Genomic DNA, 16,596 nt, shown 5'->3' with positions numbered 1-16,596 from the left:
TACATAAACATTTGCATTTCCAATACAATGTACCCCAAAGGTAATAACGCTACTTCAATTAAGTTTAACTTAATTCAGTAAAGTTCATTCAGGATATTCAGTCTGTCACAGATGTGACTGGTGCACAGAGCTGTATTTTCCGTGTAAATGAGTGACCCTGGGGGTGTCCGGGAAGATTCCTTGTGAGCCTGCAGCAGTAAATGTAAGGCTCACTGACTCCTTTCAGAGAAACAGGACCTCCCTTCCATCCCTTAGCCAAAATGGAGGGCCAAGGGGATACTGTGGATGGAGGAACTGATGGACAGGTAACGCTCAGATACTATGGTGAGGTGGGCTATATGAGACCTAGGTAGAGTACGCTCTCCATCAGGACTAGGTGTGTTTGGAAATCCAAGTGCGGTTTATGGCCTAAAAGGAGAAATGGGGGGAGGAGGAGTTTTGCTGAAAGCAAGGGCTGATGCACTGATGTACCCACTATCTGCTTTGCTGGGACCCTGTGGTGCTACCAACGGGTCTGCTCCCTCTTTCCAGAGAGGGATATAGTGGTGACAACTGTGATGTTTGTTTCAGAGAGAGGTACCTGATATACAGACTCTGTTGTCATGCAAGGGGGAGTATTTGAGGAACAGGCTGTGTCCCTTGCCCAGCATATGGGCTGTGTTGGTGGGCTTGTGTGAGATATGGACTGTCCCCCTCACCCTGCAAACCCTTCTCTTCTTCACTTCACAGTTGGCATTTTGAGAGACTTTGTGAGAAGCCACCTTGCAGATGCAGAGCTGCCATTTTACCTGTGTGAGTCCAGTGGTTTCTTGTACCCATTCCTTCCCTTGCATGCCTTTCCCTGGAGTGATGGTCTGGCACAAAGCCCATCTCCCCTCCATCCCCTGGGGTGGTGCCCTGATACTTGGCCCAGGTAGGACTGTGTCTCCTCTCTACGGCCCAGGAGTGCAAAAGGATGTAACCTACTCACCTCAGACTAATTTTTGTAGCCATACTGTACTCTTGCCTGGACTTGAGTTGAAGCATGTGTGGACAGTGAGGTTGTGTCCTTCTCTTGAGTGGAAACAGTCCTTCTCCAAACCAGCTGCTGCTTGTTCTGGTTTACTTGCTTTCCTGATTGTAACTTGTTCTTTAACTTCAGTTATTGCACCTCCCAGAGCCATCTTGAGTAATGAGAATGAAACCCTCTTCCAGGTAAGTACTACTTCTCTCCTGTCTGAAATGCTCCCCCTCTCTCCACTGTACCAGGCACTGTAATAATTCTAAAGGGAGGTTGGATAATACTATAATCTCTGTAGATTTGTGATCAGCTATGGCCTGTGGATTCAGGTTTCCAGAGCATAAGGTCCTTACTGAGCGGTCCCCTGTGTGCAGCAAAATGCAGTGTCTGGTGAATGGAAAATTGTTGTGCCTAAGTTCTCTAGTCAGGTGTGAGGCAGAACCCTTGGCCTAAAGAGAGTCTGGGTAATCGCCCTTTGAAGAATTGCAAGAGGCCCGTTACTGTGCTCGACGGACTTGTCGTCTGACCCATTGTGACAGGAGGTGGAATACTGGAGGAAACCAACTGTTTCCCTTACCTGCCATTATAAGAGGTAGAAGGCCAGACGTAAAGGGACTAATGGTCTGACACTGGAGATAGTCTCTCTTGGTTTAGTGTTGATTTCAGGGCTAGGGAAGGTTGATTTAGTCAGACGTGGGTGTTGTGGAGGATTCACTTTCCATGTTGTGAATTTTCCAGCAGTCTGGAATTCCTGGATAGGGCTGTCCCTTGGGGGCTGCGGGGCCTGGGACTTAGGCAGTGAGTTTCTATCTGCCAGGGGGTGCTTCCCCTGCTCTGCTCAGGCCCCGCACCCACTCCACCCCTCCCCCCAAGGCCCCACCCCCACACCGCCTCTTCCCCGCTCAGTTCCACCTCCTCCCCCGAGCACGCTCCACCCTCGCTCCTCCCCCCTCTCCCCCCAGCACCTCCAGATGCCGTGAAACAGCTGATCGGCGATAGGCGCTGGCGGGGGAGGGGGAGGCGCTGATTGGCGGAGCTCGCTGGCAGGCAGGAGGCGCTTGGGGGAGCGGGAGGTTGGTAGCAGGGCTCCTCCTTGCCCCCCTGTCCACCTCCCACCTCATCTCCGTGCCCACCTTCTCATGAAGTGCGGGGCCCCCCAAAGTGCAGGGCCCAGGGCGGTCGCCCCTATTCGCTGTACCCTAGGGCGACTCTGCCTGGAGGCTTTTGCACTTGCCAGGTAACGTGTTCTAACTGAAGTATCAGTACAGAGCCTGCTTTGGAGTTAAGAACTATTAGAGAGACAGTGAAATAGCTCTACCATTGACTTTGCTAGCAACTTCACTGTGTATAGACAGGGCTTCCCTTCAGGACTAGAGTGTGGTCATTTGTAGAGTGATATGCCAAAGATCATTTGTAAGGTGAGGAGTGAGACAGAATGTAATGGGAGATTTTGCTTCCGGAGTGTATGTGAGAGAGCGCCTTTCTGGCGACATATTGAATTAGGAAGGGATTAGAGCTCCTCTGAAGTTGTTTATAATGGAGCTTTCCAAATTCCACACCTTCCTAGCCAGGCCATGTGGAGGAGAGACAAGTGCAGCTGTTGCATGGAGACAAATAGTATGAGCACCTGCGTTCACACCCACAGCCTGATCCCTTCCTGGGCCTGGAGCCTGCCGAATCCCCTTGACCAAAAGCTACAATTAGCCCTGAAGATGGTGGTTCTACAAGATTTGCTAATGGCTGAGCTCCTCTCCTTGTCACAATGCCTTTGCCCAGGATCCCCAACTAAGGAACGGTTTCAGAGTAGCATCCGTGTTAGTCTGTATTCGCAAAAGAAAAGGAGGACTTGTGGCACCTTAGAGACTAACACATTTATTTGAGCACAAGCTTTCGTGAGCTACAGCTCACTTCATCGGACGCATTCAGATGAAGTGAGCTGTAGCTCACGAAAGCTTGTGCTCAAATAAATGTTAGTCTCTAAGGTGCCACAACTAAGGAATGTTTCAAGTGTGCTCACCTTCCTGAGTCTCCTGGTACTGATCACAGCCATGGCTGGTCAGTGGCTCAGGAATTGCACTGGACCCAGCTACACTGCCTGAGTGTTGCTGCGTCTGTATTGACCTGGCTTTCTCCACCTGAGCCTGGCAGCCCAGCCCCAGGCAGGCATGGGACAGTCAGTGTTGAGAGACACACAATGTCGTCTTGGTGGGAAAACAGCCAGCCAAGTGTTTTTCTCTTCAAAGACACTTCATGCATTTTAATTAATAACAGAAATGCCAATGGAAAGCTCCTCGTGCCTTTGAACTGGGAAATTTTCCCACTCAGTGTGAGGGCAATGCCTCCCAGCTTCCCCCGGTTTGTGCCATTTGCCCACAGCTGCCACCCAGCATGCTGTCTCAGATTTCTACGCAGGTGCTGCGGTAGGAAATGGGGGAAAGCTGTTCTGTTTGGAGCTCTGGGAAGTTCCAGGAAAATAAACGAAACTGTGATTCAATTTCTAATGACATGATTGGAAAATGGGAAGTAATGGGAGATGATTTGCACTGGAGTGGGTGGGGGGAGAAGGGACACCTTCCCTTCTGCTTTCTGACTTCCCTTTATCCCTGCCCCCAACAAACCCCTTTTGATCCCACCTGCCTCTCTAAGGGCTGGTCTGCATTGGGAACTTACATCAGCATCGCTGTGTCTCTCAGCTGTTGCCTCTCGGGAAGGTGGAGTACCTATACCTACAGGAGAGCCCCGCCCTTTGGCGTAGGTAGTGTACACTGAAGCACTACAGCAGGTCAGCTTCAGCACTGTAGCATTTTCAGTGTAGACATATCCTAACTCCCAATCTATGCCCTCCTCCCTTTTCCTTTTCAGTTCCTCTGGTGTGTAGGTCACATTCTTCATCTACAACTTCTTCCTCCAGTTCCCATTTTGGCCTTCTCTTGCAGGATGAATGGTCTCGAGAAGGTTGAGCAGGACCTTCTGTTTTCCTAGACTCATAACACGAGGCCAAAGGTATACACAACAAAACTGAAAGATGACCCATCCAAACTGATTTTAAAAAAAGAAACGCTATTTTTAACACTGGGTGGTAATCTGTGGAAATTATTGCCACAGGGTGTTGTTGAGGCTCAGAATTTAGCAAGGTTCAAAGTGGGATTGGATGCTTATATAGATAACAGCAATATCCAGAGTTGTTATAACTATTGCTAACAAGATTTGGAAAGGATATAAAATCTCATGTTCCAATCTTTAACTATTAGGGATTAATGGAGAACAAATTATTCATAGAGTCATAGAATATCAGGGTTGGAAGGGCCTTCAGGAGGTCATCTAGTCCAACCCCCTGCTCAAAGCAGGACCAATCCCCAACTAAATCATCCCAGCCAGGGCTTTGTCAAGCCTGACCTTTAAAAATATCTAAGGAAGGAGATTCCACCACCTCCCTAGGTAACGCATTGCAGTGTTTCACCACCCTCCTAGTGAAAAAGTTTTTCCTAATATCCAACCTAAACCTCCCCCACTGCAACTTGAAACCATTACTCCTTGTTCTGTCATCAGCTACCACTGAGAACAGTCTAGATCCATCCTCCTTGGAACCCCCTTTCAGGTAGTTCAAAGCAGCTATCAAATCCCCCCTCATTCTTCTCTTCCGCGACTAAACAATCCCAGTTCCCTCAGCATCTCCTCATAAGTCATGTGTTCCAGTCCCCCAATCATTTTTGTTGCCCTCCGCTGGACTCTTTCCAATTTTTCCACATCTGCCTGACGCATTGTTTTATTTACCTTCCTCTGAAGCATCTGGTACTAGCCATTGTTGGAGACAGGATACTGGACTAGATATACCTATGGGGCTGATTCAGTCTGACAATTCCTATGTTCCACTCTTAACCCAGGTACTTTATAAACCCCCTGTAGGTTTTATGGTAATTCACGAATAACATTGTCACGGACTCACAGGTCGTGCCCACTCTTAGCCCCGTGCGGTCTGTGGGGGGAACCCCTGAACAGTAATACATGGAACTTCATGTATAATAAGGAGAGCAGGAATATAAACTGCTCTGTCTGGTATGGGCAACTTGACCAAGTGAACATTATGGAGAATATAACTCTTGGAATTTCCTGGCATTTTAGTGCTTGATTTTGCAGCTTTTAGATTTCATTTAACACAATTATTTTTGCATTTGGTTTTAGGGATGACGGTGAGAAAAATACAGTTCATTTGGCCTCTCTAGTTCTGGAGCAGCTGCTGATACCAGTGGAATTTGTTAGCTAATGGGCCTGACAGCCTACGTAATAACTTACACCTCTGCAAAGTGGGTGTATAGATTAATAGATTGTAAGGCCAGAAGGGACCGTTTTGATCATCTGGTCTGACCTGTTGTAAATCACAGTTCATAAAACTTCCCCAAAACAGTTCCTATAGCTGATCTTTTAGAAAAAACATCCAATCTTGATTTAAAAATTGTCTGCAATGGAGAATCGCCCATTACCCTTGGTGTAAATTGTTCCAGTGGTCAATTACTCTCACCATTTAAAATGTACATCTTATTTCCAGTCTGAATTAGTCTAGCTTTGACTTCCATCCATTGGATCATGTTACACCACCTCTGCTAGACTGAAGAGCCCGCTATTATATATTCTTTCCCATGTAGATAAGTACAGATTGAATCAAGTCATCCCTTGGCCTCCTTTTTGTTAAGCTAAATATATTGAACTTCTTGAGTCTATCGCTATAAGGAATGTTTTCTAATTCTTCATGTGCAGTGTTGTAGCCCTCATGTCAGTCCCAGGATATTAGAGAGACAAGGTTGGTGTGATGGTATCTTTTATTAGACCAACTTCTGTTGGTGAGAGAGACAAGCTTTTGAAGTTAAGTAGAGCTTTTCTTCAGGTCTGGGAAACTTACTAGGCTACATCTACACTGGGGTCATGTCTACACTAGAGACCTTACAGCTGCACAATCATACCAATGCAGCTCCGCCACTGTAAGATCACTTGTGTAGCTGCTCTATGCCGATGGGAAAGAGCTCTCCCGTCAACATAATAAAACCATCCCAATGAGCGCAGTAGCTAGGATGGTGGGAGGAGCTCTTCCGCTGACGTAGTATTGTGCACACAACCACTTACGCGGGCGAAACTTTTGTTGCTCAAGTGCGGGGGTTTTTTTCATACCCCTGAGTGACATAAGTTTTGCTGACATCAGTGGTAATGTAGACATGGCCTAGCAGCACAGCTGCACCGATGCACTGTCTGGTGAAGATGCTCTAAGCCAATGGGAGAGACTCTCCCGTCCGCTTAATTACTCCACTTCCCACAAGAGACAGTAGCTATGTCGGCAGGAGAAGCTCTCCCACAGGCATAGCACTGTCTACACTGGCACTTAGGTCAGTATAACTTTTATGTTTCTTAACGGATCATGCTGAACAACATAGGTGCTGAGTTTCTAATCTGCTGTGGATGCGCCCTCTGCCTCCACCCTACTCCACCCCTTCCCCAATGCCCCACCCCCATTCTGCTTCTTCCCACCCCAGCTCCGCCCCCACTCTGCCTCTTCCTGCTCAGTTCCACCCCCTCCCCGGAGTGTGCTGTGCCCTTGCTCCTCCCTCCTCCTTCCCAGCGCCTCCTGATGCCTCAAAACAGCTGATCCATGGGAGGTGCTGGGAGGGAGGGGGAGGTGCTGATTGGCAGGGCCCGCCAGTGGGCAGGAGGCGCTGGGGGGAGGTAGTGGCTTTGATAGGGGGGCTGCACCCACCATTTTTTCCCTTGGGTGCTCCAGCCCAGGAGCACCCACGGAGTTGGCGCCTATGCCGAGTGACACAAGTTATACTGAAGTAAGTTCTAGTATAGACTATCTCAGCAGTGTCGGAGCTAAATACAGTGTGGAACAGATTGGTTAACATAAGTCGTTCACACATATTTCATGGGACCATTCAAGGTGAATTGCCCTGTCAACACCCTTCCAGTCATAGGGAGGAACAGGGCAGCGTGAAAGGAGCTCCTGGGGTTGTTAGTGGGTTATAGATAAGGCTGTGAGTCTGTCACGGAGATCACAGAAGTCATGGATACCGGGACCTCCATGACTTCTGCAACTGCTGCTGCTGGAGTGGCCCCAGGCAGCGGCCTGTGCGGCTGGCCCCTGCCCCCTCTTCCAAGCAACAGCGGGGCCCCTGCCCCCTCTTCCAAGCAACAGCGGGGCCCCAGGACCCCCTGGAGCAGCTAAGATTAGTCATGGGTATTTATAAAGTTATGGACAGGTCACAGGCCTGTGAATTTTTGTTTATTGCCCGTGACCTGTCTGACTTCTACTAAAAATACCCATGACTAAACCTTAGCCTTAGTTATAGATTGTTGCAATAAATCATAAATCAGTGTGTCTGTTAAGTCCATGGTTTTTAGTGTCTTAACAAAGTTATGAATTTAAGCTCTAATTCTTCAGTCATTCTTGTGGCTCTTTTCTGAATCCTCTCACATTTATCAATATTCTTGAATTGTGGGCAGCAAAACTCTACACAATATTCCAGCAATGGTCACACCAGTGCCGAATTCAGAGGTAAAATAACCTCTCTACTCCTACTTGAGATTCCCCTGTTGTTGCATCCCAGGATCACGTTAGCTCTTTTGGCCAGAGCACTGCACTGGAAGCTCATGTTCAACTGATTATCCACCGCTACCTCCAAATCTTTTTCAGGGTGTAAAGTGCTAGTTACCAGAAATCAACACTTACACCAGTGAGAGCACTTTGTACACACTCTGTATAGGTGCAAATGAGGACTTACCATGGGGGGAATCAAGCCTGGTGAGTATGTGGACCAACAAAGACGCTGTGAACTCCTTAGTCTGGCAGGTCTACGTAGAAACTTTTGCTGGTATAGCATTGTCTGTCTGGGGGTGACGCGCTTATACCAGCAACAACCCCAGTGTAGTCACTTTTACTGACACACAAGTGCTTTTGCCAGAATAACTTATTTAGTTCAGGAGTCCAGTTATAAGCTGTACTAGTAAAGATTTTTGCTGTTACATACTGTGTTTACAGTAGGAGGGTTTGCTGGTAGAGCTGTAGTGGCAAATCATTTCAGGTGTAGACATGACTTACGCTGTTTGGTATGCTCACAGGATCTGCTACTCTGAAGCCACTTAATTTTACACTCTCTGCTTCAGCAGCTGAGTTTATTAACTCCTGGAATTAAGTATCTGCCCAGTTCACTGCCAGTGCAGTATGTATCCACCTTTATTTTTATCTATGATGGCTGGGGTAGAAACACCAGGAAGTGGGACATGGGTATGTAACTGTACAGTTAACAGCTTTATGGAATTTCGTGCTACATGCACTCAGTATGACATTTCCAAAAGCTCATAATTGTTGTGTTAAAACCTGTTTTTCTCCAAAACTTAGTAAATCCTGCCTGGCTCATCAGAGTCTATTTATAAAAACAAGCTGGGACTAAGGGAAGGTCGCTGGAATATTTTTACATTGAGGATTTAAAAAAAAAAAAAATGTAACTTGAAAACAACTGATGGGATCTTGTCCAAACGTTTCCTAAATTCTTCTCAGGAAGTTTCCATCCCCAAATGTGAATGTTTCAGGGAGTGGGGAGAGGACTGAAAACAAGATAGATTGGAAATGATTTCACAATCTGAACTGCAGGGATTGAGACTGGTGACACTGCTATGATTAGATGGTGGTGGCAGAAGCCAAGGTATAGGGCTGAGAAGAGGAGTGAGAGTTTTGAGCGGGTTGCCTGGAAGTAGGGTGACCAGATAGCAAGGGTGAAAAATCGGGATGGGAGTGGGGGGTAATAGGCACCTATATAAGACACAGCCCCAAATATTGGGACTGTCCCTGTAAAATCGGGACATCTGATCATCATACCTGGAAGCAGGAGGAAGATTGGTTTGAAGGGGAGAGAAGTTGGTACAGGCTTGGAGTGGGAGGCTTGAGGGGGAGAAGGCAAAAAGAAATGTAGGCCTGAGATTGGGTGGAGGGATGAAAGCAGAGACACTCAGACTGAGGCTCCAGAGCTGCAAGTGGCTCTTTAATGTCTCCCTTGCGGCTCTTTGCAGCACGTGATATTAAAACACTGTGATTTAATTATTAACCAATCAGGATGCTTTTACTACGCTGCTAACCAGTTGTAGTTGATAAAATAATACTTGGTCAGTCATTTTGCTGTGAGAGTAATTGTAGAGAGAGTTTCAGAGTAGCAGCCGTGTTAGTCTGTATCCGCAAAAAGAAAAGGAGGACTTGTGGCACCTTAGAGACTAACAAATTTATTTGAGCATAAACTTTCGTGAGCTATAGCTGACTTCCACTGTGTGCATCCGATGAAGTGAGCTGTAGCTCATGAAAGCTTATGCTCAAATAAATTTGTTAGTCGCTAAGGTGCCACAAGTACTCCTTTTCTTTTTGTAGAGAGAGTGTAAATGAAACAATGAATTCACACTCCTGTGTCTCTTTTGGATGGTGATGATCACTAATTTGGCTCCTGAATCACTGAGGTCTGAATATCACTGGATTAAAATGAGGTGGAGAGAGAGGGAAGGGCGAGGTGTGGGCAAGAGGGGGAGGGGAGAGGGCAGGAGGCCTGGGGTCCTCCTGTTTTTAAAGTTGTTTAAAGTGCTTTGGTGGCAGCAGACTTTTGTGTGTTCTTCCCCCTGCCCCCCTACTGTTGGGAATGTGAACTAGGGGAGGGGCACCTCAGCAACATACACTAAAACCTAGAAGCTGTTTATTGATAGCTGGGTGTAAAACAGCCTCCTATGAGAAGTGGGTTTGTGGAGTGGAGGGGTTGAGTTTGGTGCTAGTGGCCATGTTGCCTGTGTCCCAGGCCTGGGGCCCTCAGCTCTGTAGCATCATGGTCTGATTGAGACAGGAATGAGTCTGTGTGTTTATAAAAACTTTATTTAGAAGAAGCATCAATTGGGAAGGAGTGATTCCTGTTCAGAGTGCCTCATACCCTTCCAATTACCCGGTCTGCCTGCTGGAGACCACAGTGTTCTAACTTACTAGGCTGGTGCCTTGTCCCAATTTAGGTTGGCTGATTCTGGGTGACACTTTGCTCCCCGCTACCAGCATAAATCGTCTTTCATCTGTAATTTTTGCCTTGAGTCAGCGGAGGCTCCATGCTGTAATGTCTTCTGCTTGGATAGACTTTCCCTGCCGCCGGAGATCTGAGTGCTTGGCAGGGGCTGAAGGGGGCTTTCTTCTCTGGAGAGAAATGGGTGCGGAAGCTGCTCTGGCTTTCATGTCCCTGGCAATTCTGTTATTGTTGGATGCCCTTTTTATGGGCTGCTGTTACTAATCAGGCTGCTTCGCCTAAACCTTGGTGCTCTCAGTAAAATTACACCAGCACAGAACAGGAGGAGAGGTTGTGTATTTGTTATTGGACCTGTCTGGGCACCAGTGTGGGGGAGGAGGATTTGCACACCGGTTCTCTGACTTGCTGGCATGCTCCAGTATTGTTTGCCAAGTAGTGAAATCCTGAGTCTGGGAGCAGGTTTGTGCTGCTTGTGTCTGTTCCTGTAGAGATGGGGCTTAGAGAGGAGGCTTCTGCACCGAACCCTTCACTAGATGGGGCTTGGCTCCAGATGGAAGTTTCTGTGGGGCCTTTGCCTCTGCTTAGGCCTCTGCTTTCCTTAGGGAGGCGGCTTCCTATCCCCAACTCTACCCAATATATGAGATTTGGAAGGGAGGCCTCTATGCTGGAATCTGCTCCCACTCCCAGAATTAGATGTCAGAATACAGGGGTGGGAGGACAGGGCTGCTCCCTGGGGTTGGTGGGCTTCAGGGTTAGATGGAGTAAGCTGCAGAGAGCCTCTGGCCTCCAGTACTGGAGAAGTGGAGATCTGCACTTAGGGGACCTTGGAGCACTTCACCCCAGCAGAGAGGCTGTGTCCTGGCATGAAGCACAGCTAATGGAAGGGCCGAGAATGTGGGACTTCTCTCTCCGTCCAGTAACAGAAGCAGGATGTGGGTAATGTTTATTAGGAACAGCTGGGAGCCCTAAGCCTGACTTTGCTGCCAGTAGGCCAAAGGAACAGTTTCTTTGGTGGTTCTATGGTGGGGGAGGGTTGCCTTGCTTTAGTGAATACAAGTGTCCTTTATATTTGTCCCTCCAAAATGTACAGCCCTTGTTCCCAGTGTTCTGTGTCCAGGCCATAGTAACAGGCACTTACAGCGCTTTGTACCCAATGTGACTTGCTAGCAAGGGGGCTAGATGTGTACATGTCCTTGTGACATTTCACTTAATGGGATGTTCCTTATGTTGTTGTAGAACCCAGCAGAGGTTTAAACCAAATCTCAAAAAACCCCAGACAACTGTATCCTGCCCTATAGAATCTTCATGCCTGGTAATGCTGTATTTCTTCATTAACATTTAAGGACATTGGACTGGAAGGACCTTCCTAGATCATGGACTCCAGTCCCCTGTTGTCACAGAGAACTCTATCGTATAATCCTGTTCATAAACATAACAGGCTCCATTTTAAAACTAGTTGGGTTGTTTTTCCCCCTCTATTCCTACTGGGAGACTGTTCCAGAACCTACCTCCTCTGATATTAGAAAGGGTCTTCTACTTTCCAACCTAAATGTATTCATGGGTAGTTTATTTCCATTTGTTCTGGTGCCAGCATTGTCCTTTAGTGTCAATAGCTCCTCTCCCTCCCTGGGGTTTGCCCCCAATGTGTTTATAGAGAGCAATCCAATCCCCTCCGAGTTTTCCCTTTGCTAGGCTGAACAAGCCAAGCTCCGTTAGTCTCCTCTGGTCAGATGAGCCCTCCACTCCCCCAATCATCCTAGCAGCCCATCTCTGCACCTGCTCCACTCTGAATTCAGCTTTCTGGAACTGAGGGGACCAGAATTGTACATGGTATTGCAGATTTAATTGTCATCTTTTCAAGCTCTATTATGTATTCATTCTGTCTTACAAAAATCTCATCAGAGCAGCAGCAAACATCTCAAAATAAACGGATTTTGCTTGGGACGTTTGCTAGGCTGCATGTTCATTTCAGGAGTAACATGACCGTTGGCAAATGCAAAGGTACTTGTTAGGGAGAGTACATTGAGATTTGGTTATAGGGCTTTAATTTGAGTCTCCCCATCCTTAGGGACCACTTATATATAAATATGAGACCATCCATTCAGCCTGCGATTAGCCTATTGTATAAATGCCAGTCTATCGACCTTTGGTTTTTTATTTGTTCTCCTTTCACTCCTGGGGATTAGACGTATGCTTCCCAGTCAGGGTGCCTGAACTCTAGGGAGAGGGGAAATGGGACACAGTGATAGAACCCCAGGAGAAGAGGAGCAGGGACTGGTTTGATGCTTGTTGGCTCATGTGCAAAGCAGCTTCAGATTTTTGTGTCTTCTCTCTTTCTAAAGCAGCTTGTGCCATAGTGTCTCAATTCTACATGTGGGTTACAGAAAATGGGATGAAAATGCAGAAGAGCAGCCGATCCTCCAGTATCCGTTTGGTTCAGTTTCTTCAGCTTCTGTTCTTTGAGCTCTGCTACAGAGGGGAGTCTGATAGTGTGGCCTGAAAATGGTGAGGCTCTTCCTGATCAGCTTTCAGAGGGGTTTCTAGAGCCTTCAGTCAGCTGTAAAGAAGGCTTTGCCTCTGGCACCCTCTGTTTGAACATGTGGTATGCTGGATAAATACGTCTGTTTATCTGGTCCCCATTACTGCAGTATCTCAGCACCTCACACTCGTTAATGTATTATCCTCACAACATCCCTGTGCAGCAGGGCTGTTATCCCCATTGTACAGATGGTGAACTGAAGAAAAGAGATTGAGGGACTTGCCCAAGGTCACACAGGAGGTCTGTAGCAGAGCAGAGACTTGAACTCAAATCCTGGGCTAGTGCCCTGGTCACTGGATCATTCTCCCTCTACATCGAACTGCCTTGATGGAGTGATTTCTGAAATAGAGTGGGCTTATTCTATTGAGAGATTTGTAAATCAGAGCCAGAATCTTGCAATGGATTTGATATTGAATTGGGAGCCAGCGCAAGAGGAGGAATATAGTCTTATTGACACTTCTTTCACCCACCCAATAAGGCTGCTGGAGTCACAAGTATTTATTAAATTTGATAGCCATAGTAAAGGGCTGCAATCAAAATCAGGGAAACAAATGTTGGAAACTTATTTGCCAAGAAGCCTGGTAGAAGGAATTGTTTCTGAAGTGTGTGTTTACAGTATGGTGAGCGCACAGACTGGCAACAACATGGAGTTTTTGGAACCTATAAAGACTTCAAGGCATTGCTTTGATATTTTGTTATTGCTCTTTTTCCTGGCTGCATTATCCCCATGTCCATTGAATTACTTCATAGCTTTCTCAAGGGCAGAACTGGATCATCTGCAGGCTTCTTTGCAGCAGTGCTCAGCGATGGGGTCCTTACAGCCCCAGCTGCTTGTTTGTGCTATTCTAGATTAGCTGAACTTCTCAAAGATGCTTTTTCCCTTCTCTCCCTCCCACCTCATCACAGGGACAGACACTGGCATGACTCAGGTCTTGGGCTTAGCAGAGACTACAGCACTGATCTGTGAACTAGTGCTGAGAAACAGTGAGCAGAAGGTACGAATCCCAGACTCTGTAAAAGCCGAGACAGTAAAGGGAGCAGATGGCCATGGTCCCACCTTCAAAGGATCTGAAGGAACCCATACTCTTCCATATAAATACTTATTTTTTCTAATCAGATCTTAGAATTCTCTGAGTGTCGGGAAAGGCTCCCGCTGGCCTTTACCCTGGGGAGGGACTCCAGGGGAGCTGTTTGTTCCTTTCTGTCCCTTCTGTTCTGGTTCCATTTCTTCATTAGTGTCATTTGCATTTCTGTTCTTTAGCAATGCTGACAATGTCCCTGGGCTGTGTGAAGCCGCCTCTGCTGTTGGGCTTGCAGTTCTGGCAACAGTTTGAAAATAAGTTCAGAAGAAAACCTATCCCATTCAGGGTCAGCCCATCATAGAGGCATTTCCAATGGCTGGTCTGGTGAGGCAGACACTGGAATTCAGCCTTCTTGGTACAGCCTGGAACCTGGCGCACACCTTCACTGTTTGGGGTCTTAGACCATTTCTTGTCTGTTCAGGATGTTCTGGGCAGATAGGATTTTGGGTAGTAATCTTACTTCTCATAAAATAAGGCTAAGATTTTGTCATGGTGGTTATTAGTAAAAGTCACGGACAGGTCACGGGCACTAAACAAAAATTCATGGAAACCACGACCGTGGTGGCTGGGAGCTGTGGGGTTCCTCCTCTGCCCATGACAGCTGGAAGCTGCAGGGGGGGGCCCCCCTCCACCCACAGCAGCTGGGAGCTGCAGGGTGACCATATTTCCCAACGAGAAAACGGGACACCCCCAGCTACGCGCCCGAGGTGTGTCCCCTCCTCAGGAGTCTGTCGCCTGTCACTGGAACCCTGCCAGGGCCCCACTGGCTGCCAGCTCCGGAGTCCCCGCAGCCCCTGGGGATGAAGCAGAGAATGTCACAGAGGTCTCTGGAAGTCATAGATTCTGTGACTTCCATGACCTCTGTGACATAAACGTAGCCTTACCCATAAAGCTTTGTGCCTGCCTGTGTCTTGCACTGATTTTGAGGAGCTGATGACAGCACCCAGAAGGTGGTATGAGGAAATAGGCATTGTGGGCAGCATTAAGGACTTCCTCAGACTAGATGATTTAGCACAGAAATTCTGCTTTAAAAATGTTTCTCTCCAGCTCTTTGGTTAATTTTCAGGGGCCACGTCCTTCTGACCTCCACGCAGTGGGTCACTGAGTGCTCCTTCTACTGGGATTCCCTTTATCAGCCTTGTCAAGATAGCATGTGCAAACCTTATCTGATAAAGTTGAATTGGCCTCAAACCCCTCTGCCAGCTGATATTTGTCTCAGGGTATCCATCTCAGTGGTTGTAGCCTGCCGGTTGGGAAACTTTATTCTTGGGTATTAAACAGGAAAGAGCTATTTAGGCAGAATGTCCCTTTGGCTGTGGCTCTGTTTATTTCCGTTCTGGAGATGCTCTTTGCTCTTTTGTCAGAGATGCTTTTGATCCATTGGCTTCCCCAAGTGGTGGTTTCTGTGTTTGGTGGTGGGGTGGAGTTTGCTTGCTGTGCAGTATTTCATGCTGGTTGCTTTGGTTTCTGCATCTATATGGTTGTCCCTTTGAAGCACTCATTTTCTTATTAATCTTTTAACATCAGACTACCAGCAGACCTGTGGCACTCTAATAATTTCAGATCATATAATGGAAAGAATGCTTCTCATCCTAGCAGCTGCAAGTTCCCCCTTAGACAGGAGTCTCTGACTGATCGTAGAGCTTCTGAATTCATTCAGTAAACCAGTTGTTCTCAAAACTTTTTTTTTCCCACTGATCACTTGAAAATTGCTGAGTCTCGGCAGACCGCTTAATGATCTTTCCAAATGTTGGAATATTAGGAAAAACTTTTTCACTAGGAGGGTGGTGAAACACTGGAATGCGTTACCTAGGGAGGTGGTAGAATCTCCTTCCTTGGAAGTTTTTAAGGTCAGGCTTGACAAAGCCCTGGCTGGGATGATTTGATTGGGGATTGGTCCTGCTTTGAGCAGGGGGTTGGACTAGATGACCTCCTGAGGTCCCTTCCAACCCTGATATTCTATGATTCTATGAAACGTTGTTTGTACCGTTAGCTAACTGTTGTAAAGTGCTTTGGATAAAAGTGTCATATAAAAAAACTAAATAATGATTAACGTGTTTTTGTTCTACAAATAAAAGCACACAACTCATTTTAATATCAGTAGTCTCTCCCCCACCACGGCAGCCCCCAAGCTGGGCTGGGAAGGAGGGGATTCTCTCCCTGGCAGCTGCAGCCCTGAAGCTGGAGAAAGTTGCCTCTTTCTCTGGTGTTGCAGTCCTACATGTCCCAAATTCCCTCTACTCCCTCTTTTCACCCCACTGCCCCACCCCCCACCTCCTATTCCCCCAAGGCCACCACCTCACCGTACATGAATATTTTCTTCAGGGTCCAGGCACCTAATTAGTGGAGCCAAGCCTGTGTGGCTCCACTAATTAGGTGGGCAGCCCTTCATTCTCTCGTGTGCGGCCGCCCAGGTGCGCACCATAGAAGGAACGATCCGCGGACCACGGTTTGAGAACCTATGCAGTAAACCAAATTGCAATATAGTTATAATGTGCATGTTTTTGCAGCATTCATTCATTTCAGGGTTTGTGTGTGATGCGGGGAGGGAGGGTGGGGATATGCACTAGAAGTACTGGATAGAGAGCACTGCCTGAGATCCTCTCTGTGCTCCAGAGTACAAACTATTAAAATGTGCAATAAAAACGAAGTCAAAAATGTGTCCTCATGGGTCATTGATGCTGGTCTAACTGGGAAAAATCCCTCTAATTTAGGCATTTATACCATAATATGCAATGCCCCATAGACCCTGATGTTACTGGTTCCCCCTGGGGTGCCACCTGGAACTGGGATACCACTGAGCCCCCTGACACAGCAGCCTGGGCTCCCTCTCACACTGTACACCTGTAACAAGCTGCAAAGCCCTCCAGCCTGCACTTTCACCAGCCTAATACAGGTAGGGATACACCCAGCTGCAGTTACATGCAAGCTTTCTGACCAGCCCCTGCA

The 16,596-nt window shown here is 47.3% G+C and overlaps 1 protein-coding gene across 15 annotated transcripts in view; it reads left to right on the top strand.

Annotated features, from left to right (window-relative positions):
- Positions 1 to 16,596, top strand: part of ASPSCR1 (ASPSCR1 tether for SLC2A4, UBX domain containing) — an 86,770-nt gene that overhangs the window by 55,218 nt on the left and 14,956 nt on the right. For 9 of the 15 annotated variants that reach the window (XM_037913796.2, XM_043528390.1, XM_043528394.1 and 6 more), the window contains 2 exons: positions 730 to 792; positions 1,142 to 1,194. The exons of 5 other annotated variants lie outside the window; for them this stretch is intronic. In XM_037913796.2, the coding sequence (XP_037769724.2) occupies positions 730 to 792; positions 1,142 to 1,194 (116 nt within the window). Of the gene's footprint in view, positions 1 to 729; positions 793 to 1,141; positions 1,195 to 7,679; positions 7,788 to 16,596 lie in introns of all 15 variants that reach the window. One more of the 15 variants, XR_006285797.1, reaches the window with a different exon arrangement.

This window comes from Chelonia mydas, chromosome 14 (assembly GCF_015237465.2).
Source record: "Chelonia mydas isolate rCheMyd1 chromosome 14, rCheMyd1.pri.v2, whole genome shotgun sequence".
Taxonomy (NCBI): Eukaryota; Metazoa; Chordata; order Testudines; family Cheloniidae; genus Chelonia; species Chelonia mydas.
Note: the sequence above shows the minus strand (reverse complement) of the source record. Positions and strands in the feature narration are given on the sequence as shown.